The sequence below is a fragment of the Bactrocera oleae genome, chromosome 5, assembly GCF_042242935.1.
Source record: "Bactrocera oleae isolate idBacOlea1 chromosome 5, idBacOlea1, whole genome shotgun sequence".
Lineage (NCBI taxonomy): Eukaryota > Metazoa > Arthropoda > Insecta > Diptera > Tephritidae > Bactrocera > Bactrocera oleae.
Genome location: NC_091539.1, coordinates 30,215,071 through 30,238,696, shown reverse-complemented (window position 1 = coordinate 30,238,696; position 23,626 = coordinate 30,215,071). Strand labels below are relative to the sequence as shown.

Below are 23,626 nucleotides of genomic sequence, written 5' to 3'. Positions count from 1 at the left end.
TTTTATCCAGCACATGTGGTTATGGTACAATACATATGTAAATAAGTACATAATTGCAAACGAAAATTGCTGTGTAGATACACTCGTGTACCATAAATGACTGCAAATGTACACAGTGTGTATGTTGCTCTTTGCTACCAGTACCTCCCGTGTCACATTTCTCCCATACGACCGAGTTATCATCTCCTGCCGAGCATCGCGTGCAAACAGCTTACAGCGCAAAAATAAGAACCGGTATTAAGCTAAATATGTTAGTAGTATGCCTTATTCGTGCGCTCACTGAGTGTAATTCGCGGTCAGATCAACATTTTCGCCGTTGCTACCGTCGTCATTATAGCCACCACCGTTTGTCAATTTGGCTAGATTCACCTCATCAGAATTTGGTTTCAGTTAGTCAGTCGTGCACCGTTCAGCTCGGGACTTGTGATTCGCTGGTCGGTTGACCAAAATCTAAAAAAAAGGTAGTCGATTCGCTGAGAACTCTGCGTATACAGATTTTCCACTGCAAATTTGCTAAGCAAACAAATATTTGAAGTCATTTTTGTGAATAAAGTTCAACAATCCAATAAATTATCACGAATTTCATTCAAAATATACGACCCCGCAACAACACAGTGTTTAATTAGTGAAAAGTGCAAAACGTATTGATTTCTTTACTATGAAACGAAAACAAACACAGAACGGAACGGAATATGTGCTCAAATTGCAGCGATTGTGTTAAAGAAATGAAAAATTAGCATGTTTTGTGCATTTACAACATTCTGGCTTCTTAAATATTCAATATTTAATTAATAAGTTATAGAATAAAGAAAAATTTATAAGTTTAGCTACTTTGCAAAAAGTTTTTTTTGGCGAATTCTTTATGAAAGAATGATGTGGGAGAGCGACACTGAAAGGACCTGTAAAAAGTTATATAACTCAAAGCAAGTATATTGAGAAGCATAGACGACGGAGATAAATATGCACATGTATAGATTGACGTTAGAACGCACGTTGCTTGTGTTTCGCTCACTCGCTGAGCCGAATCGAGTCAGAGATATACTAAAATTATCCATTGACTGCTTTTGTATATACTAATTTTCTGCTCGATGCCAACACTAGTGGCAACACAGGGTTGAGTAAATGATTTGTTGAAGCACCACAAGCTTGAATACATTGTAGCTGTTCTCATTTATAAAGTATATGTATGTATGTATATACAACGGCATGCATACATAAATGCCCAGCAGAGAAATCGAACAAGTGAAAACAATTTCCATATGTAAGTAAAGACAGTTGCTCCAGCAAGAGCTTATGAATCTTTTCACATTATAAGTTACTTAATTTGGACCATCACCTTAGAACTAAACCATTCTTAGTGATATACTTACATATATATTTGTAATAAGCAGTGACAAACTCACCGAGAAACTGTTCTGTAGTTGCACCTAAAATAAAAATACCGCAATAACGGTACATATTGCATTTGCTGCAGAATTCATTCATGGGTATTTCACTCTCGCTCGTTAATGTATGTATGTATGTAGATGCAGCTGCAATATCACAATTTAGATATTTACTTGAGTTTACATTCCATTAGTTTAACTATGAAAGGATGAAAGATATATGCGACAGTTGACAGCGCAAATAATTGCACATGAGAAAATTAGAGAAACACAGCTGTCATATTTACATATACTTTCAGCAACCCGAGAAGTCAGATAGCTTCGTAACCAGATCAATCTAAAAGGTGATAATCAAAGTGAAATTAGCAAAAATAGCTCTAATTAATTTAATGCGCAGCATTGCATTAAATTAAAAATAAACTCGCTTTAAATTGTTAATAACGATACATATTATAAAAGGCTTTTCTGAAGTGAATTATCGATTCGTGCACTTATTTCGAATAGATACTGTGCTTAAAATCTCCCAAGTTCATGAGTTACGGATATTGGATATGTAGATTTTTACATTTTATGTTTATAAATGTATGCACCGTTGGCACCAGATATTACGTATTTTTATTTTATATAATATAGATATATCTCTCCTACATTTATGTACCTTTATATGCATGTATGTAATCAAAACCACATAGACAGCCTTTTTAAAATAAATACAGTTAAAGCGTGTTTTAACTGCAAGCCACGACAATTTCGCCGGTTCGGTATAGGGCAAGATATGTATTGTATATCACCTGTGTACATACAATTGTATGTATGTATGTACGTGCGAGGAAGTTTTTTTTGGAAGTCTAGACGAAATTCGTTTACGTTTTTAAAGACGAATCTAGAGTTATTTCCATGATTAAATTATATAAGGTTGTATTATTGGAGAGCGTGGTTCTTCTTACGAAAATATTTATTAATCCATTATGTCATATCTTTCTTATGTTTTTTTCAGGAAATTAATTTATATGCCCAAAGAATTTAATTAAATTCTCAAATAATATTAGAATGTTGGACTTGTCAAAAAACCTGATGCACGTGTTATATTTTCCATATGACCGAACCATTCCATACATCGAATAAGTGAGAGATCTAAAAAACGTGTTAATATACTACTCAAAATCTTAACCAAACATTCATACTTTAAATAGGTACCATATGTGTTCGATGAGCAGAAAACTTATATTTCCAAATACTCTTAAAATGCAAAATATTACTATGAAAAATATTATTCAAAAATCAAGTCTTACAGCTATTAGAAGAATATTTCTTATCAAAAACAAATACAACTTGAAAATCTGCAGCTATAATAACTGGTATAATAAGATAAAGGTTACTTCAGCTAATTCAGTAAATAAATCTTTCTCTCTTAAATATAAAATGTCAACCTCCAATTTCCTTTTGGGGCACCGGCCAACAGTAATATTTATATTTCACATATTCATGATCAATCAGAGCAAAAGTTGAAAAAAATCCATATATATGCCATATATCTTCCACAATTGTCTATAAAGTTAAAAACATTTTTCAACTTTAACCTAAACTTTCCATATACGGTTATAATGCACTAATATCCCTTCTCCCGTTTGCTTCTGATTTTGCCGAGCAAATATTGGACCGAAAATCTATTAAGTGGGGTTTCACGTTCACTTTTATCTTCACACATCTTAAATAGTTAATATAGTTAAACAGCAGACACACTACTGATCACTGTGTAAACACAACCGATTTGCATATGCCTTCTTACAAATGTATCAATAAGTATGTAAATAAGCAAACCCACAAAGTATGCACGTTAAGTTTAACGGAAAAAGTATGGCAGATCACATGAGTCAATTTGATTAAAACTCGTTTTTTTGGTGTCTATTAAAATTAGCGCTGTGAGATATTTGCACATTCCCATTTGCACATTCACTGTGCACTTTTAATATTGTAGCTACTGAAATCATCAGCTTTCGCTCATTTTTGTTAACTACGCAATTTCATTATTAGTTCTAAGGATAGCGTTTTCAGTATACGTAAGCATAACTTTAAAGGGGAGTAAAATCTATTCTTTGAAGAGCAAATCTACTTGAGCATCAAAGTAAGACCTAAAGTTGATTTTAGATTGAGATTTTTGCATTAAAGCACATCCTAGAGGTCATTTTCGGTACAAATACATGAGAAAGATAGGTTTCTCATACCCAAAAATTCACTTAGAGAATATTTGAATCATGCATGCAATCTCTACATTTGACTGAAAATGCTTACTACGCATTACATAGTCTTAAATCGATTTCGTTGTCCTCTTACTCTGCGCGTACATGAACCAATGAATGAAATGGTACCAATTTCCGGCCGTATATTGCCGAAGCTAGCAATATATAATACTTACTTATATATACATATGTATATAAAATATAGTAAAAGCCAATTACAAATGAGCTTTAAATACATACATCTTGATGAAATTCGACCATAATTATTCTAAAATTGATTTTAATAAATTGAAACTAAGCTTCATGTGCATATGGAATACAAATATAGTTGACTGCAGTGATTTTTTATAAAAATTAATGGATCAGTATATTTGACTTTGTAATTGATCTTATAATCGCAAAAGCAATAAAGTTGAGGATTCGCTTATTTAGATATACATATGTACATGACATATATGCATTTAAGTAGTAAAAAAGTTAAGTGTAATTTTGCTGATTCCGTTGCCGAATTTCAACTAGGAAAGAAATACGAATGCTCAATGGAATATCGTAGAAGGAAAATCATTCTATCTGCTGCGTATTGACGTCAAAAAGAGTATAAACTATATTAACTTTAATAACTCACATACAATTAAATACTTTTGTTAAAATTAAAAGAGCTTATAATTTTTTTTTTTGGATTCTGAAGCATAACAAAGAAACCGTTAACTTGGGTTTCCGTGAAGCTATAATACCCTTCACAAATAAAATATTTTCCATACAAGAACTTGAATTTGATCGTTCCGTTTGTATGGCATGTACATGCTATAGAAGTTCGATCTGAACAATTGTTTCGGATATTGTACCGTTGCCTTGGACAATAATTTCGTGAAGATATCTTGTCAAATAAAAAAGTTTTCCTTACAAGAAGTTGATTTTGATTTTTTTAATTTGTATGACAGCTATATGCTATAGTGGGCCGATATCGGCGGATCCGACAAATGAGCAGCTTCTAGGGGAGAAAAGGCCGTGTGCAAAATTTCGATATTTCAATCGATATCTTAAAAACTCAGGGATTAAATCGCGTATACAGACACGGACAGACAGATGGACTCTTCGCATCATGCTGATCACTTATACATATATATTTTTTATAGAGTTGGCGACGTTTCCTTGTGGGTGTTAAAAACTTCGTAGCAAACGTAATATACCCTGTTCAAGGTATATATATAAAGTTATCTTCTTTATAATTGAAAAATATTCTTAATAAGGAGTTTTTATAATCGGAAGAAAGGCGTTGAAGACTGAAATTGTTGTGAAATGATAAGAATAGGGATTACGCAAGTTTTGTTCTGCTACTTATTTGAAATGCATTTGATAGAAATAAACATAGTTCGTGGCGTCATGAATTAAAGAATGGGATGGGTTTTGTATACAATTACAATTAAAGCTTGACAGTTTGTTGCCTTTATGAGCATGCCGAAATCTTGTCTCTATCATTATTGCTGCACTGATAACGGTCTAGTGAATTGTCAATTAAGCAGTGTAGAGTAAAGCAGTAAATAAATAGTGTTCACTCAATGATGGAGTAATTTCAATACGGAGGAGTAGCAAAGCCAATGACAAACGATAAAGGAAGCAAGATAAATAAAGTTGATCTTAAAGTTGTGATATAATTGTATAGTATACTTAGGTATAACTTCTTATGTACCTACATAGAATGCATACATCTTTTTCGTACACTTTGAGCAACACGTAAACAAATTTGGAGCATCTTTTCATGAATAAAATTCCCAAATTCGAGTTCATTTCCTCTTTTAATCGACGAAAATAACTGATACAAACAGTAAAAAATACTATAAAAATAAGCAATACAATTTTGATTATTTTTTTGAAGTATTACATGTCCAAATTAAACCCAAAAAAATCTTTCTTAAATTTAATATCAAAATATAAGAAAATAAAAAAAAGTTAAACGTGCATTTAAGAGTTTTGCTATATAAATAAATACATATATACATACGTATGTATATGCGGTTGTGCGTTCGGTTGCAAATTCTAAGGAGCGCCAATACCGGTCGAAACTGAAGAGCAATTGTGTAAACGCATGCGCCATTTGAATTTAGTTAGGTCAAATTTTAATCGTACATACATACAAAACTGTCTTCAAAAGAGTGAATTGTAATTGAGTTCTGTGGAGTTCTTTTGGTGGTGAATTGTAACTGTTTGTTGCGGGGTTAGAAGTAAATTTTGCCATTTGCACCAACACATTCCTGTCATATCACTTATAGCCATAACAGTGCAGAACAATCACGGAAGACGTACACAGTCAACCTTTAAATAGTGCAGCCGAGAATTTAATAGTGAGTGCTTAATTCAGTGCAACAATCAGTTACTTCATTCCTGTTCCCGTCGTACAACTTTAAACTTAATACCAGTGTGTGTGTATGTAATGGCGTTTTTGCGTTCCATTTGTGCTCAACGTGCCACATCAAATTTGGTTTATAGTCGCAATAAAAGTAATAGGAGCGCCACATCTGTGTGGAGATCGAGTGGCGAGGCAACTGCCACAGCATCAATATCGACCTCGTCATCTTTAGGATCAACGAACCAGCAGGAGGTATGTCATGTAAGTGATCGTAAATCAGACGATCTCAAATACTCAGCGGTATTACAGAGTCAGATAAGTCAACGACAACCGCAGCAACATCAACTTCTCAGCAGCATCCTTTTCTCACCTGCCTACAACTCGCGACATACACTATTCACGAAAGGTCCGCTTGATCGATCTGTAGTTGCTGCTCGGCAAGAGGCTGAACCTGAGGTAAAACGAACCCGATCTCATAAGCCCCCACAGCAACAACCAAATGTTCCTGCTAATCCCCAACGTGATCCATTGGATGTCAGTTTCAATGATCCAATCGCGTCATTCAAGAGCAAAACAACATGGGAGTTGATACGCGCTTATTTGGTATACACCGTTTGTTCCATTGAACCTGTAGTAGAGAACAATCTCAAGGTAAATTAAATCTTCACATATTCTTTAAGTAGATGAATGTAAAAATTTTAAACCCATGTATATTTATATTATTTCATATTAGATGTATCTAGAGGTTGTACATAAATTATAAATGAAACAGATTTAAAATTTCGCTAACATCAGAGTTTTGACATTTCACCAGAAGTGTAGCTAAAGGATTCACTCACTAGGGTTGCAAATAATTTTAACTAATAATATATTATATTTATAACCAAATCAATTTTTTTTTTTTTTTGAGACAAGCTTTAATTATATATACAGAATATATTATATTCTCTAGATGTTTAGAAAGGTTAGGGCCGACTTAAAAACATAGCCTTTAAATAATTACTAAGCCAGTTGAGGCATTTAATATAGTATTTATAGTATAAACCATATCCGACAACCAGTTCTCTCAGCTAGAGGAATAATGAACTTGTACCACATAGAACTATCAAAATAGCATATTTTAGTGAAATATTTTTAAAATTTTCCATAGAGCTCCAAAAACTAAATTCTTATATCAAGAAAATAAAAAGAAAGGATACATTCTTTTTGTTTGATTAAACCTACATGTACCATATATTGTACCTCAAATCATATGTAATGTAAGTAGCCCCCAAAGTTGCTGTTTGCGTTTCAAATGTATGGCAAATCACTCGATTTTCTTTCAAAAGCTCAACCAGGTACCTGGTACATTAGAGTTTAAAAATAATTTGCTAGACAAGTGCATAAGCCAACTGTTATTAACGGCCCGAGTCAGGCATTTTGGCTTTCACTAATTGAAAAAAATTAAACAAATGGTGCACTTACATCAGTTATGGCGATTTGTTCTGACATTGATGGTTGGTCGTGTGATACAGCTATTTTCTTGGATATACAGTGTAGATATATGTATGCATATAATGTACATGCTTTCATGAAAAAAGTTTTAAATTAAGTGAAACGGGTTACTGGTGCTTTTGTAAGTTGTATATATGTAAGTACAAGTACTTATATGTAATATATGGTGAAATTTATTGCCACCGGCATCGCAGGCCTGATAGTGGTGACGCCATCAAACGACAAGCCCCCTAAACCGGCCACAAGAAAGGCATTCATATAAACGAAAGAATACGAATGCTTACAGTATGTATGTATTCAACGACGAACGAATGTGATAAAACAGAGAGTGCCACCGACCAACCGACAATGGAGAGTACCAGTAAATAGACGCCCACGAACGCAAACACGCTGGCGGTCGCAGAAAAGTTTGCGCCGGTTAATGCAGATAAATTTTCTATGTGAAAAGATTTTATGGCGCCCGGAAATAATGCACACGTACGTACATACATGTACTTACATATTTACATGCCAAGTGTGGAGTGGTACGGATTGTCAATATGTATTTAATTAGCACTTTTTGGATAGTTGCTATGAAAACTTATTAAAAAGTCACGTGACATCTCTATTCACTAGTTCACGATACTATGCTACTGAAATTATATTTTTGCTTCTGGCTAAATACAAGGTTCATCGAGATTGGACGTCACTATATATACAATAATACTTTCTCTTATCTTTAGCTAAATAAAAGTGGCAAGCTCTTGAATGAACAACAAGTTAGACAGATGGATGTGGTATTCTTCCATTTAAGTTTGCATTTTTCCTACAAGATACGTTCGACATTATACCAAATTCTTTCGCTGCTAAAATATAATTAAGTTGGCAATTGTCGTATTTTTTTCAGATGATTCACTGTCTAAACTTCAACCAGCCGCCTTTATATAACTTGTTTTACGCTTTCAGCAGGTTTATGCTTTAAGTACACTTTGAGCAAACAACGGGCAAATAAAGTGTGGCTAATATATTTCATTATTAGGCACGCGAATAATATGATGTATATATACATATGTACCTTTGAGATTCTTTATATAAAATTTAGAGAATTTTCATGCTTGTTTCTTCACATATTATAATATTTTGAGTAATTGCTTGCAAATTAATATGTGTAGGTACTATGTATGGTATGCACAATTCTCTCACAAAAACATTTTAATTTATTGCCAGTCAAATAACATATCGCCAACTCAAAAATATTAAAATACTTACATTCCACAGGAATATGTATATTTTAAATATTTTAAGTATATTTTGCTTGCAATAATTCGTTTTTATATAATATGAAATATTGGAATACATATATGTAAATACACTTACATGTATGTATATATTATATATATATATTATATACAGCAAGTAGTAGTTAGTTAAAATTAATGAAAACTTTGCTCAATATTTTGTTCAAAATAATAGTTGCGTCGCTAATATCAAGGATATTTTTTATCTCGTGACATATTATGAATGACAATGATTTGAAAGAGGATAACCTTTACTGAGATATACAATTTCGAGTTAAATTTGGTTAACCTAATAATATGGAAAAAAAATAGCTATTGCATATCTGAAGTGGGCATTATTTATGCTAAACAGTCTCATTTTATATAGTCAATTGTTTGAGAGTGATATCTCTTCTGGGTGTTTTTAAAATACCTTTTAAATGAAAGGTAGTACACAAAAACTCTCAATTTGAATTAAATTAACCGTTAGATATGAGTACATGTTCTAACGTTGGTTTTTCTTTTGAAAATATTCATGCGTTTATAAATTGGTCTCTCGTTGCACCCGTGCAAACAAATTGTGTAATAAGTAACAAATTGAACAACTTAGATATTTAACCCCTTCACTACCATGGGGATAGAACTATAATCCCTAGTTTCTAGTTCGCATTGTATTTGATTAAGAAACCGTCCCAAAGGTAGTTATATTTATTTATTGTTTCCGTCTAAGACGGATGAGTTTGCGAATGAAGTGGCGTACGGATGCAAATGGCTTCGATTAATTTATAATAATTTTTTTTGCCGATTTGCCGTATGCAAAAAGTTAAGAGTTAGTCTACCGGTTGCTTCCCTGGTAAAGTACGCATTGACAATCTGTCGCACTCCATATAAACGTACCCATTCTGACGCCGCCTAACTGTCACAAGAAATAGTTGCGTAACGTTTTCTCGAGCTTTTAATTGCGTCTAAAGTGCATTGTTATTTTCATTGCTCTGTTTTATGCAGCTCAATGTAAGAGGAATATCGTACATATTACATTTGTACAATGTGCAAAGAACCGTTTTGTTTTGAATGTTTTGGTTATTTTCATAATTAAATTGTAAAAAATCAAACTTAAAAAATTCGCGTTTTCTTATTTAAAAACATACACTACCGATTAAATATCCCAGTCCCATTTAACATGATGTAAATAACCCAATGGGACACATTATCCCAGGTAATATTATCCTTTTCCCAATCCGAAAAAACTAGCGGTTATAGTACAGTAACAGGGACAGGTAGCTAAAATTGTATCCCACTTTATTCAGGGGCTTGAAGCGATGAGATGAACATCTCTAACGCGGTGTTGAAAAGAAAAGATTGTGAACTAACTACTCAACAAATTTACTACTATCTACTGCTTTTGTATCATGTAATGTTTACGAACATATTTTTAGACTGTGGCTTACGATTTCGTATCTAACAGACTATGCTATCAATGAACCTCCGCATTATTAAATCATAAGTAGTATAAAGGAGTATAATTCTTAAGGTGAACTTTATATGTGTATATACATATGTATATTTATATTTGATTAGTCTAATAATTTCGTGTGTATTATTTCGCATGTAAAACGTGAACGGAGTGTTTTCAAAATTCCACTTAAATACATACGATAGCAAACGTAAAATCAACACAATTTATCTATTTAGCATCTGCAAAGGCTCACATACAAACAAACGTAACAATAAGTACTTGCTACCATAACAAAAATTAAAAATCTGACAATCTCACAGTTTAAATTTGGCGACCGAGTGTTTAAGAGAATTTGTGGTACTTCGCCGTGGGTTGAATTTTGGTGAATGACTATGGCCTTGACGTTGCGACGATTGCACGTTGCGCCGGTTAGACAGTTAACTAATTCATCCCACCACTGGCATTATTTAGGTATTTCGAGTACGAACACTTTTATATGCATATTGAAACATCTATTCATATGTGTCTGTGTGCAGAAATGTACCTATGAGTACATTGCACGTCAATTGGGGACCATGAAAAATATAGAAATTTTTGACAGAAATAGATTCACGTAGCTAAAGTGAAAATTGTTTTTTTTTCCAAGCTCGCGTCCTTACATGTACGTTATGTGCGATCAAAGGTCTAGCTGTTGAAGATATACCTATGTAAATATGTATACATATGTATATCGATCATTAGGTTCTGTTGAGAGATGTAGCAAGTTACAAGAAAAAGGCTTTGAATACCATCATAACCATTGCTCAAGTTAATGATTAATTATGATAAATTATGTTTTACTTCGCTCACTTTAAAGTAAATAAATTAAATACATACATATATATACATATGTATGTATATATTTTTGGCAATAATTAATCATTTATATTCTAAAGCTGGAGTTCAAAAATATAAATAAATCTTTTCCATTCAATTATAAGTGAAAATCATTAACTATAAAATCTTTTTCTTTGTCTCTGATTTTTGCACAACAAGAACTACTTCTAATTTATTTACTTTCAACAATGATTGAATTTTCCTTTCGTTTCATTCCTTCGAAGAAGAAAAACGCGGTTGTGATTTGCATTCGTTTGCCATTTTCTAATTTCATTACACAATAATTAAAATATTTCATTAATATTTTGTGAGGAAATAGTTGGCATTTACAATTCTAGACCTGATTAGAAGTAATTATTAATGCTCAGAAATTTATAATTAAGAAGACAACACAGAAATCTTAAACCTTTCCCCCTGTTACAGTGGTAAATACAACAATTCTAATATTTCAAAATTGTTAAAGTTTAATATGTACATGTATGATGTTCTTTAAAATCAGATGTATGACTTTCTTAATTTTTTCTCTATATAAATATATGTAAAAAATTTCTACTATATATATTGGATTAGACTTTGATAATACTGTTCTAGGGGTTGGGGTTTCGGAAATATGCTTCAAAAATGTTCTTCCTACTATTAAGGACCCCCCTAAGATAAGAACATACAGCTCCTTTGACTATATCAATGAAGTGATGGTTAGGCAATTTATTGTGTCACAACTATTTATTATAAATACTTAATGCATATATATTTTATTTACACTTTAATCGCATTGATATTCATACATTTTGTATATGCCACACATCACAGCTAATGAAGATCGCCAATACTTTGCTCGGCGACAAATTGTTTACAATGCTGATGAAGGCTACGTTCTACGGTCATTTTGTAGCTGGCGAAGATCAAGTCAAAATCATCCCAACACTAGAAAGGTAATTTTCCAAAATAAACGAAACTAACACTTTTTTTCTATTTTTGTTATATTTTCACATGTGCCAACACCATTCATGCCACTCCGATAATTACCCGCTTTCGACAAATGCAATATATCTCCCGCCAACGCTTTTGCTAACGGCTTTCGTGCTATGCTGCCGCTTTTCCTAGATAATGAAAATTACACGCGCTTTAATAGGTGACCGGCTGTTTGAGTTACTGATGAAGTTATCTTTTTATGGACACTTTGTTGCGGGCGAAAATAGACGTACTATCGTGCCTACTCTTGAAAGGTTCCTATTATTAATTTCACCTATGCGAGTACATAATATATTCATTCACATATGTACATATATCTTTGTATGTACTCGGGTAATAAAGCATGTGGCATGACTTTAAAAATTTAAAACAAAAACACAATTTACTAAAATTTAACGATCGAACCATTAAATAATTATAAAATTATTTCTGTGTACACATATGACACACACACACACAAGCATAGAGTAACTAAATAAAAGTGTGTCACATGACACTAGTACCTAGAGGTTGAGTAATTTCAACTAAATCGAACAGCATCAATAATCCGTAATCATACATATGTATTTGTGAATCCCCGCACTCACCACCGCAATTAAATTTTCATAGTCGAAATGTTACTCGTGAAATTTACTTGGCCATTATTCCGATCTCAGTGACGCAGCTCAATTGAAAACACCTTCATACATTTATATAAGTATACTTGTGTTGCTGGTGCAAACCTACTTGTAGAAAGCGTACTGCAGTTATGTTATACTTCACTTGACTACTTGCATCTAATAATCCATTACTTTCCACACAAATTTTGAATGACAATTATGAAACCTTTAAAAATGCACATTCAACTAAATAACCGTTAACATACTCGTGCGATTAGCTCCTATTTATGGTTTTTGCTAAATGTTATGGAAACATTCCAGGCTGCGCTCGTTTGGCGTGAAACCGATTCTTGATTATTCTGTGGAGGAAGATCTCTCTCAGGAAGAGGCTGAGAAACGCGAAGTTGAGTGAGTTGCCACTATTCCTACTTGCTTGTTGATTACTTACAAATTCCTTTATTACAGATCTTCAGTTTCTAGCGCTGGCGATGTCAAAGATGATGGTACGATAGCGCAATATCATGTAGAGAAGTCCTTCGCCGACCGACGTTACAAAGTAAGCAGCGCCCGAACTTACTTCTACTTGAATGAAGCTACTTGCGAGCGTAACATGGAAATTTTCATAAAATGCTTAGAGGCCGTCTCAGGTAAGGGAGCGAAATAGTTGGGCGCGAGTCATTTTCATAGGCTTAAAAGCAGTAAAATTATTAGTGCCGCAAATAAACTAATATCGACTAATCACAATTATTTACCTAACCTAACTTTGTATCATTAAAAAACAAATTAGTTTTACCTCCTTGTGGATGTTATTCTTCAAAACTAGAATCCCTGAAGGAGTATTACCATCTTAGTTTAATGGTTAAAAGAGTGCACAACAGGAAAAAGTTACTATGAATTCGAAGAACGAACACGATCCTTTTTAATTTTGAAAACCAATTTTAAATAATATTCGAATATCAACCAAAACTTCACATTTCCGGATCAAAGAATATTAATAAGATATATAGATATAGACTTAAAGTCTAATTCTCCTTAAACGGAATCAATATTATTTAAAATTACAGTTCAATATGATATTTACTTCTTAATAGCATAAAATTTATTCCTTCATCACGTTTAAAAAAAAAAAAGATTAGCCTCTCCTGTAAGGTTATATGTATACGCCTATAAATTCATAAATCAGTCAGAGTACTCGTATATATTGTGGAATTAGTCTGAAATGTTATGTGAATCTTTCTTTAATCACGTTAAATGCTTTTGGAAAAATCGTTTTCCAAGACATTAGGCAATATTTTTAGAAATTATCCAGCCATTATAACAAAATCGGCTATCAGTTTTCCCCAATAAAACCTTCTGGTATGTGTAATTCTTAACATTTCCATTTCTATCCAAACTCCTTTTAGATAATTGTTTGACAACTTTTTTTGGCTAAATTATTAGAATTGTATAATCTTTTTTAGTTCCATTTCTAGATATATGCATATATTCTCATAGATTAAAACACAACCAAAATATCGACGATCTTATCCTATGCTACAAAGTTTCCAAAAACGTGTGATATTTTAGCGATTAGTAGTTTCCGTGGTGTACTTTGTTTCTAGGAAACTTTGTAATATACACTACTAACTTTTATAGCGCGAAAAATAATAAATAAACAATTATTTGATGCAAAAATTATAGATAATCAGTAATAAATACAATAGTATAACTAGCTGAAACTTTACCAAATGCTGTGACCGACTTTCGTGAAGATTAAATGACTGATTTTCGAACATATTCGAAATTGTCTGTCTCCAATTGCATATGAAAATTTCAAAACATTGTCTTTGTTCTACATATCTTATATTTGCTTACGCATTCACATATACACTCTTGCACTAATGTGATCGCTCATAAAATTTTTAAAATTTTGAAGAATTCATTTTTCTTTGTATAAGGTTTCTAATGATTAACTTCTAAATATAAATACTTGTGCTGTTTGCACATAAATTATGTACAGATGAACATAAATACATATGTTTATACGACGAGCTTTTGTCAATAACAAAACCCCAAATTTGTTTTCGCACACAAGAAAATGGCGTTTAAACGAATGTTTTCATTTGTTTACACTTATTTTGTGGCAATTTATCGTTTTATGAATATACTTGTAAATGTATTAGTCCAGCTCTTGAAGGTAAGGGTAGTTGCAGTTCGAAGCTGGAATATGGTACACCCATAATCAAATAAATAATTATCAATAAAAACAGTGTCGCCATAAAAATATACATATGTATCCATTTTCAAAATGAAAGCAACGACAGTCAATTCTACCAAAGAAGACTTATTAAAAACAAGTCAAATTAGTTGTAAATAAACACTACGTACCTACGTTTATGCATGTGTTCATAAATGCACGTGAATCCATAATTGGTGACAGCCGAAAATTGAGTTAAACCCATAGAAAAGAGTTTGACATCTTTGAACTAATTATCACTGAATTAGATGGGGTGTGTGAATTATCTTGGTTGAATTGAGACTTTTCATACAAAAGTGCGCTTATAATAAACGAAATACGGCTGTTATTCCTAGTTAACACCAGAATGAGTTTAATTAGCTCGAGTAGTTTCTATGACGTTGTAAATATTGCTAAAGAGCAGACGATTTCGTTCCAGGAATTGAAGCCCCTCAATTTTGATAATTTTCAAAGCAATATAATAAGTAATATTTTTTCGTTAAAATCTCTGATATTTTCGGAGTATCAGAATAGGTTTAAGGAATTCAGTTTTACTTTATAATAGACAGGGTGAAGTAAATTATGAGTCACGAGAAATAATTTTATGAATGCTGTTGGCATTAAATAACATCAGTAGTATTTTTTCTAATAGAAGAATAGTCAGTAGCTTTTCTTAATAGAAGGAAATATCACCCTGGTGTACCAGATAACTGCATTTACTACTAACATGATCCCAGAAAACAAGATTGTGTTAAATCAAAACCACAGTTTCACTTTCGAATTGGGGTGGTTTCAACAAGACAACATTTTCATTCAAATCCCAAGAGTCGTAAAACAGTGGATTAAGGACTAAAATTTTGATATTATATTAACCGGACCTAAACTTTAACATCAACGGTTCGGTGTTGTTATTTCGAACAATATACGAAAATGTTAGACAATTTAAAGACACTGATGGCCTTAGTGACCATAAATAGAGTATGTCCATTATATCGATTAGAGCCCTAGAAATTCACCATGAGCTGAATTTCGATGCAATTGATATTTTTACTATTAATTTTTTAACTTCCCGCTAAGAAAATGGAAAATTTTCTAAAAATCGGGAAGATATTGATTTCACCCCATTTTGCAAAAATCGAGTTCTCAACAGATCTCGACGTTCTGAGGGTCGAGGAAGCTTCCCCGAACATTTCTACGATGATGTCCGTATGTCTGTATGTATGTGTGGATGTATGTTTGTGTGTGTGGATGTATGTGACCCTCTTATAACTATTAAACTGCTCAACCGATTTGAATAAACTAAACGGCAAAGGGTTTCATTGCACTTGAATTTCGTGTAAGTTTGGACCCAATCGGACCAGTAGATTTCGAGAAATCTCAAATATAAAAATTTTGAAAAATCGACTTGACCGATCGACACCAAAAACTAATCAGTTCTGAACCTTGAAGAAACACATCGTTTGCCGCAAACCGGGTCGAAATCGGTTGATTTACTTGCTAGATATCGAAAACGAAAAATTTCGAAGAGCTCAAAAGCAGTGAAAAAAGCGAAATTTGAACGTTAGCGTATGAAATTAGAGGGAAGTTGCAGGGATGGCCCTTGAGGCCAACCGTTTTCCACATTTTTTTTAAATTTGATTATTCATATATCAAGAGTAGACAAAAACAAGTAAGGATGGTCTAAGTTCGGATGCAACCGAACATTTTACATTCTCGCAATTTGAAAAAAATCAAAGGCGGGAAAATATTTTACATATTGACCAATATATACTGTACAAAGCCATCCGGAAGTTTGAAATTCTTATATAATTCTTATCAATTTTCTTATACAATATAAGGTGTATGGGGGCTAGGTAATATTTTGAACCGATTTGATCCAGTTTTAGTCTTACATATCATATGGACATATCATTACCAAAATTTCCTTTTTTAATTTTTACCCATTCTTAATACAAAAATAAACTTCCCGAATTTCAATACAAGACTTCAAAAATTTACCGATATGCCCGGTAAAAAAAAAACAGCAATATGCACTGGAATCCGCATATTTAGAGTTAAAATAAAACAAATTTGTTAATATAATTGGAATGTCGGTCAAGTAGTCCCCGAGATATATGGTTTCAATATGTCCAATATTTATACCTGATGCTGTAAAGCCCTTCTCTGCCTTCTTGATTGTGAAATGTTATGCTTGTGGCGCAAATATTCAGTGAGTTATCACACTTTTACGGAATGGGGCCATGTCCACTTCTAAACAATTTTTAACCTATAGATGTCCCTTCCTACTGCTGTAATTTTGTGGTTGCCTATGGCGTGGCAATAAACCAATTCTGCTCATTTCCAATACGAACCCTTCTTGGGTGTCAAGAACACGTGGCAATTTATGGGTTGCACGGAAGGACGGACAGACAGACAATCACTCGGATTTCAACTACTCTCGTCATGCTGATCATTTTCAAAATATAACTCTATATCTATCTCGATTAGTTCAACGTGTTACAAACAAGAGTATAAAAACTAAATACTAGTTCACTCTTCACTAGTTCACTTTTTCGTTAAGTTTTCCCGAAAAATTAGAAAAGTCTAAAACTTTCTTTTATCCAAACTATATCTTATTATTTATTAAAAGTAAACTATTATTTTTAACAATATATTTAGACAAAATCTACGGTTTGGCCTTTTAGATCGTGGAAATTATTCCGTTACTCCCGAAGTATATTATTATGTTATATTAAAATTATTATTATTTAAACTATTCGGTTTTTGTTGCTATGTTAATTAAATTACTAAGTATTTAAGTAGTAAATTTATTTTTAACACATTATTAATTTCTTCCCTCACCAATGAATTCACTCAAATTTGGTTTACTGCTTTTGAAATAAAAAAATCACACTAATAATTTCCACTAACCCACTAACAAAGATGATGATCACAAAACTGTACCTCGACCCGTTGCTGAGGGTAAGCTAAACTTGGAATTTTATAGATATACAATGTTTGTATTCTAGCTTTGCCGAAAATATACCATTTTGTACATAGGAATAAATGTTTCGTCCTTTGTATGTATGTATGTACACCTGTAAGCCCACTGAGTATGCTGCTGTGTCATACAAATAGAATAGTATTCCCGCCATGTAAATACATACATACTTATATACGAGTATATATAATTATTAAGCTATATAAAGTCGTAGCAACCATCGCTTTAATTGTCGTGATTTTAATTGATATCATCCCACCCAGGCGCCACTTTTGGTACGGGTATTACGGCAATTAAGCTTACGGCGCTTGGACGGCCACAGCTTTTGGTGAGTTTGAAAATGCCGTTAAAGACACTTAATTTTATAATAAATTATTTGGGTTCCTTTCCTTTTAGCTGCAAGTTTCGGAAGTGATAATGCGCACTCGTAAATACATGGAGGACCTAGTCGGTGGTCAGGGTAATGTGCTGACTCATCACAAAACTATCAAAGATCTGGAAAAATATTATTCCAGTTTCGGTGACAATAAAAATGTGCAAGATTTCTTGAAGAATGTTACTTCGGACAAGGAGGGGTGAGTCCCTCATCAATACTTCATATGTAGGAACATGAGCTTTAAATATATCTTTTCTTCAAAGTATTCTCCACTTATTCCCCTGGTCTGGCATTGTAGATGAGGACTCGCAGCTGAGTGACACTTTCCGTGTGCCAGACCCACAGACTGGACAAATGCGTCGACTGATCTCACAGATTCCGCCCAAGGAAGAGGAAATGTTCAGGAATATGATTCGCCGTGTCAATACAATTGTTAAGGTTATTATTATTTTTCCGTCAACTCTACTTTTTTTTATGAGGAACTTTGTTGTTTGTAGGCCGCTGCCGATCTAGACGTGCGCATAATGATTGACGCTGAACAAACCTATTTCCAACCTGCCATTACGCGCATCACTCTGGAAATGATGCGAAAGTATAACAAGGAGAAGGCCATCGTATTCAACACCTATCAGTGTTACTTGCGAGAAACCTTCGGAGAGGTAGAGAAATACATAGTCATTTAAAAATCTGAAAATTTCTATGAACTTATTGATTAACTCATTTATTTTAGGTGTGCACTGATCTGGAACAAGCAAAACGTCAGAACTTTTATTTTGGGGCCAAATTAGTGCGTGGCGCATATATGGAACAAGAGCGAGAGCGGGCGGCTAGCATGAACTATCCAGATCCAATCTGCGCCAATTATGAGGCTACCACTGACATGTACCACAAAACATTGACTGAATGCTTGCGAAGGATAAAGGTAAGTAAACGATGAGTTTTTATGCTTACAAAACGAAACTGGAAATATCTTTGTTTCATTTATTTTACAGTTATTGAAGGACTCCGGTGAGGATGCAAAGAAGATTGGAATTATGGTGGCATCACACAACGAGGACACTGTCCGCTTTGCTATCGAAAGAATGAAGGAAATTGGAATCTCACCCGAAGATAAAGTTATCTGCTTTGGTCAATTATTGGGAATGTGCGATTATATCACCTTCCCACTAGGTATGAATGTATGTGTGTGCTCTAGACGTCAGTCGTCTAGAAAATTGATAAATTATAGTCATATGGGAGTGTAAAGAAGAGTAGTTTCTCAATTATATCACATCCTCTACTTCCAAATGACTTTGGTAATAAAAACTTTTTTTCTTCTCGATATTAAAGACAACCGAATGGAAGGTTCAGTCGACGCCTTTGTATTGGCAGAAGTAAAGCTGTTGTAGTAGAAAATGTGATTCAAAACCAATTTGCATCCTTGACGTTAGGAAACAAATTTATTATTTTTTACCTTCGCTTTCCTCTGAAAAAACCTCTACTTTTCCAATACTCCGCCGCGACTACTAAGTACAAGTTTTCACTTGTTTTAAACCAAAGATGAAAATATTTTTTAGGCCAATTGGAAAAGATACAAGTACTAGAGCTTAGGAAGTCAGATTTAAGTGCTTTGAGTCTCCAACGTTTTATTTCTCTTGATCATGAAACCAAAAACTTCTTCACTTAATTTACAACGGATAAATATGTTATTTATTGTTATAGATTTTGCACATTTATTTAAGATATTGGAGAGATAAATAACCAAGATGTATTCCAGGTCAAGCCGGCTACTCAGCGTACAAGTACATCCCCTATGGACCAGTCAATGAAGTTTTGCCATATTTGTCTCGGCGAGCACAGGAGAATAAAGGTGTCTTGAAGAAAATTCAAAAGGAGAAACGCCTGCTACTTTCCGAAATCCGACGTCGACTTTTGACTGGCAAAATATTCTACAAGCCTAAGGGCAACTATGTGCCCATATAAACTTGCCCCACTTAAAAAGTCCATCACACAAATCGAAAACAAATTTACATACACACACACACACGTTCATACGTCAAGCATACAGATAGAACACAACGGTAAATTCAACAAGGTAAAAGGCATAGTAATCACCAGTTGCCGAACCCAGATGCAAAAAATTATTGCTGAAAAATCAAAATGTGTAAGATTTCATTTATACAAATAAATCCTTAACCGAAACACACAACAAATTGATATTACGAAATATAATACTTGTATTTAACATATAATAAATGTGAAGTCACAGATATAAAACGAAAAATGTTAAAAATTAGACTTATATATTTAAAAACTGTAACTAATTGTCGATAACAACAACATCACATTTGAGGACTGCTACTGTCTAATTAACGGTGTATTGGCACAAGTACACTCGGACTTATGTATGTATGTAAGTGCTGAAATCAAATTAAAGTTTAACTGAGCTTGAGACAGTCTTACCTAGGCAAACATAGTGGACTCGCTGGAAAGAAGGGTCACAGATGGATTTATATCTAAGTATGTGTGTACAAACTGCGAAAGCAATGCTCCAATGGTGCTCGATAATTCAAAAATCTTGTCACTATTTTACTTTAAGTTGATTTATATAGTTCGTGTTTTACATATTAGACATATTTTGTGGTTGGCCTTTGGCGCGTTTTATCCTTAAGAAACTATGCTAACATATGCAACATACCTCTTAGCGCTGCAAGGTCTGCTCTACTTTTATGATTTTAATTTTCTAAGCACGATAGATCTCAGCACCTCTCCACCCACTTGTATGTATTTAAGATGCTTCAGTCCAAATTATATTTTTACGAGAATCTTTGGTAGTTGAATCGAATGTAATCTAACTCCAAGTAAACATTTAAAATTTTATTTCGATAGAGCCTTTTAGATATGGTCATATGGTAGCTTATACTGTAGTTTTGTTTGGCGCTTAAAAATATATACTGTATGACTATATTCAAGTATTATAATAAAGAATAAACAAGTGATTGTAATGCCCAAAAAGTTCATGCGCTCTGCAAGCTTCAGTTTTATTGATTGTCAATATGTTCGGTAAATTTTTATTTTGGACCATCTGGTAAAAAAACAAAAAGAAAAGCAAAAACGACCGCCGCTCTTTGCATTGACTATAAAATGTAGTAAATGTTGACTCGATATTGAAATGACAATAATAAACTGTTAAAGTGGACTAAGCATCGTTAGAATCACATTTATAAGAATATATGAACGTACTTTAATAAACAGAACGTGTAATTTAAAAAACAATAACGAATTTTCGAAGCAGCTGCGCCGGAATTAAATTTCAATTAATGCCTATACCCCAATATTTACCCAAAGTAAATAAATGTTGATTACGAAACTTAAATCTTCTATGCTATATTGTAATTGTAAATGTAATAGACTTCTTTTTAGTTTTAGTCAGCTTCAATTAGTGTTTCTAAAATATGTGCATATTAAAAATATAACTAAAACCCAGAAAGGATGCTAGAAGTTGCTCGATAATTCGAGTCTCGGGACTATTACTGAAGAACTGTAAAGAGTTACTACTCCTTTATTCATGTCGAATAAGGGAATTCAAAACTGTTAGCAAATTAAGCGTTAATGGTGAACTGTTCGTATACATATGTATTTATTAAATTCCATTATACAAGAAAAATTCCTTTATTTCAGTGTTGAATAAAATAAAATTATATTAAATTACATTTGAAATGTTATTATTTAGCCACTTTAATGGGGGAAACACATCTAACTAAATTATATAACGCATTTCTGAAATGAGATCTGTATGTTCGCATCGCACAGTTTTTAGTCTCATGAATGTTAAAAACAAAACGTATACTTAATTAATTGCCTCAAGGCATTTTAGCAGCTCATACCACAGTATAAAAATGGACACAGGCAATAAATAACCATGCCCACATTACTCCAATGTAATTGTCAAAAAGAAATATGTTATTCCTTCAATATAATAACATTGGAAAATATCATATTAACACGAACTATTGTGGGCGGGGTTGTAATCCGATTTCAACCATTTTTATACATTCAAAGGAGATACTAAAAAGATTTGCTTTGAGCAAGTTTGGTTGATTTAGCTTAAGGGGTTTGAGAGATATGTACATTAAACTTATTAGGGGGCAGTGCCTCTCCCGCTTTTTAAGGATTTTCAAACCACCGGTGCCCCTCACCATTGCAACCCCCTGCACCAAATTACAGGCTTGTATCTCAAGTTGGAGCTTAGTGAGCATGGTTATGGTCCGATTCCGCACATATCAACCATCCTTGGGAGCCAAGGCACATACATATGTACCAAGCTTCATAAAGGTATCTCAATTTAATAAATTTATCGCTTACACGGACGGCAAGTCATCCTGATTATTTATATATACGAGGGTTGCCATTTATATTTCGGGATTAGAGAACAAAATCAAATATTAGTCAACGAAAATCGCTTTATTGTATTTCAAAATATTTTCCATTAAGATCTATACACTTTTGCATGCATTCAACCAATTGTCGAAGCACTTTTGCTACTGTGTTCGAGGTGTCTCCGAAATATGAGTTCTGAACGCATCAATCGCCTCTTAAGGTGTCGAAAGACGTTAACGGAAATCATTCGGTGCCAAGTCAGGACTATATGGTGGATGACTCATCAAATCGATGTTTTGAGTGCTCAAATATGCATTTGATTAACAGCAAAAAAACTGCCAAACAAATGGTTGTGTATCACTCAGAATTTACTGTTTTGCGTCGTTCTAGTGGTATGGTGGTATTTTTATGGAAGTGCTTCGTGTGCGAACAACTTTTGTAGAATTCGGGTCATCTGGAAAGACCCATACAGTCGACTGCTGTCTACTTTCGGGCTCATACGCGTAAATCTACGATTCATCACCTATCACGATGTCATAGACGTATTTCGAAGCACCGCTATTGTGCTTTTTTAACATTTCTCTCGACCAATCAACACGAAGCTTGTTTTTAGCGATTGACAAATTGTATGAGATACAACGTGAAAAAATTTGTTTTGCAATATTGAATGTATGCTGGTCCCACTAATGCCTATAGTTGTATTAATCTCACGATAGGTAACATGACGATTTTGCAATATCAGTTTGCGCACGGCATCCTTAGTTTCCGGAAAAACAACTGATTTTGGACGACCTTCACGGAATTCGTCTTGGAGTGATCTGTGAGAATCCGATTGTATTCACCATATCAACGATAACACTGCTCTTTGATGGAACTTCATAGCGCTCATATCAATAATCATTAATATCAAACTTTACGATAAAGTTGTAGGTTACCAAATTGCAACAATAGGGTTGTTATATCCGAAAATATTAAAGGCAACCTACGCATATAACTCCATATCTATCTCGATTAGTTATGGGTGATACCAACAACCGTTTGGTGAACAAAACTATGATACTCTGTAGCAAC

General features: G+C 33.4%; 1 protein-coding gene across 5 annotated transcripts; it reads left to right on the top strand.

The window, feature by feature from the left end:
• The first annotated feature begins 305 nt into the window (after positions 1-305).
• slgA (proline dehydrogenase slgA) lies at positions 306-21,888 on the top strand. Of its 5 annotated transcripts, none has more exons than XM_014237580.3 (13): positions 306-461; positions 5,896-6,623; positions 12,159-12,280; positions 12,947-13,033; positions 13,091-13,272; positions 17,763-17,801; positions 18,084-18,148; positions 18,217-18,395; positions 18,460-18,634; positions 18,694-18,855; positions 18,927-19,118; positions 19,189-19,366; positions 19,953-21,888. In XM_014237580.3, the coding sequence occupies exons 2-13, from the start codon at positions 6,057-6,059 to the stop codon at positions 20,156-20,158; spliced, it is 2,154 nt and encodes a 717-aa protein (XP_014093055.1). In that variant the 5' UTR covers positions 306-461; positions 5,896-6,056; the 3' UTR covers positions 20,159-21,888. The 5 variants fall into 5 exon arrangements, with proteins under 5 accessions (XP_014093055.1, XP_036227841.1, XP_014093056.1 ...); XM_036371948.2 differs by lacking the exon at positions 12,159-12,280 and adding an exon at positions 11,865-11,986 and having other exon boundaries at positions 307-461; XM_014237581.3 differs by lacking the exon at positions 17,763-17,801 and having other exon boundaries at positions 307-461.
• Positions 21,889-23,626: the final 1,738 nt, after the last annotated feature.

What these genes read in the sequence shown, in the direction of transcription:
- slgA (XM_014237580.3), top strand. Translation starts at nt 6,057, where the DNA reads ATGGCGTTTTTGCGTTCCATTTGTGCTCAACGTGCCACATCAAATTTG. An exon ending in GTGTCAATACAATTGTTAAG is followed by an intron (nt 18,635 to 18,693) that starts GTTATTATTATT and finishes TGTTGTTTGTAG; the next exon opens with GCCGCTGCCGATCTAGACGT. An exon ending in TTATATCACCTTCCCACTAG is followed by an intron (nt 19,367 to 19,952) that starts GTATGAATGTAT and finishes GATGTATTCCAG; the next exon opens with GTCAAGCCGGCTACTCAGCG.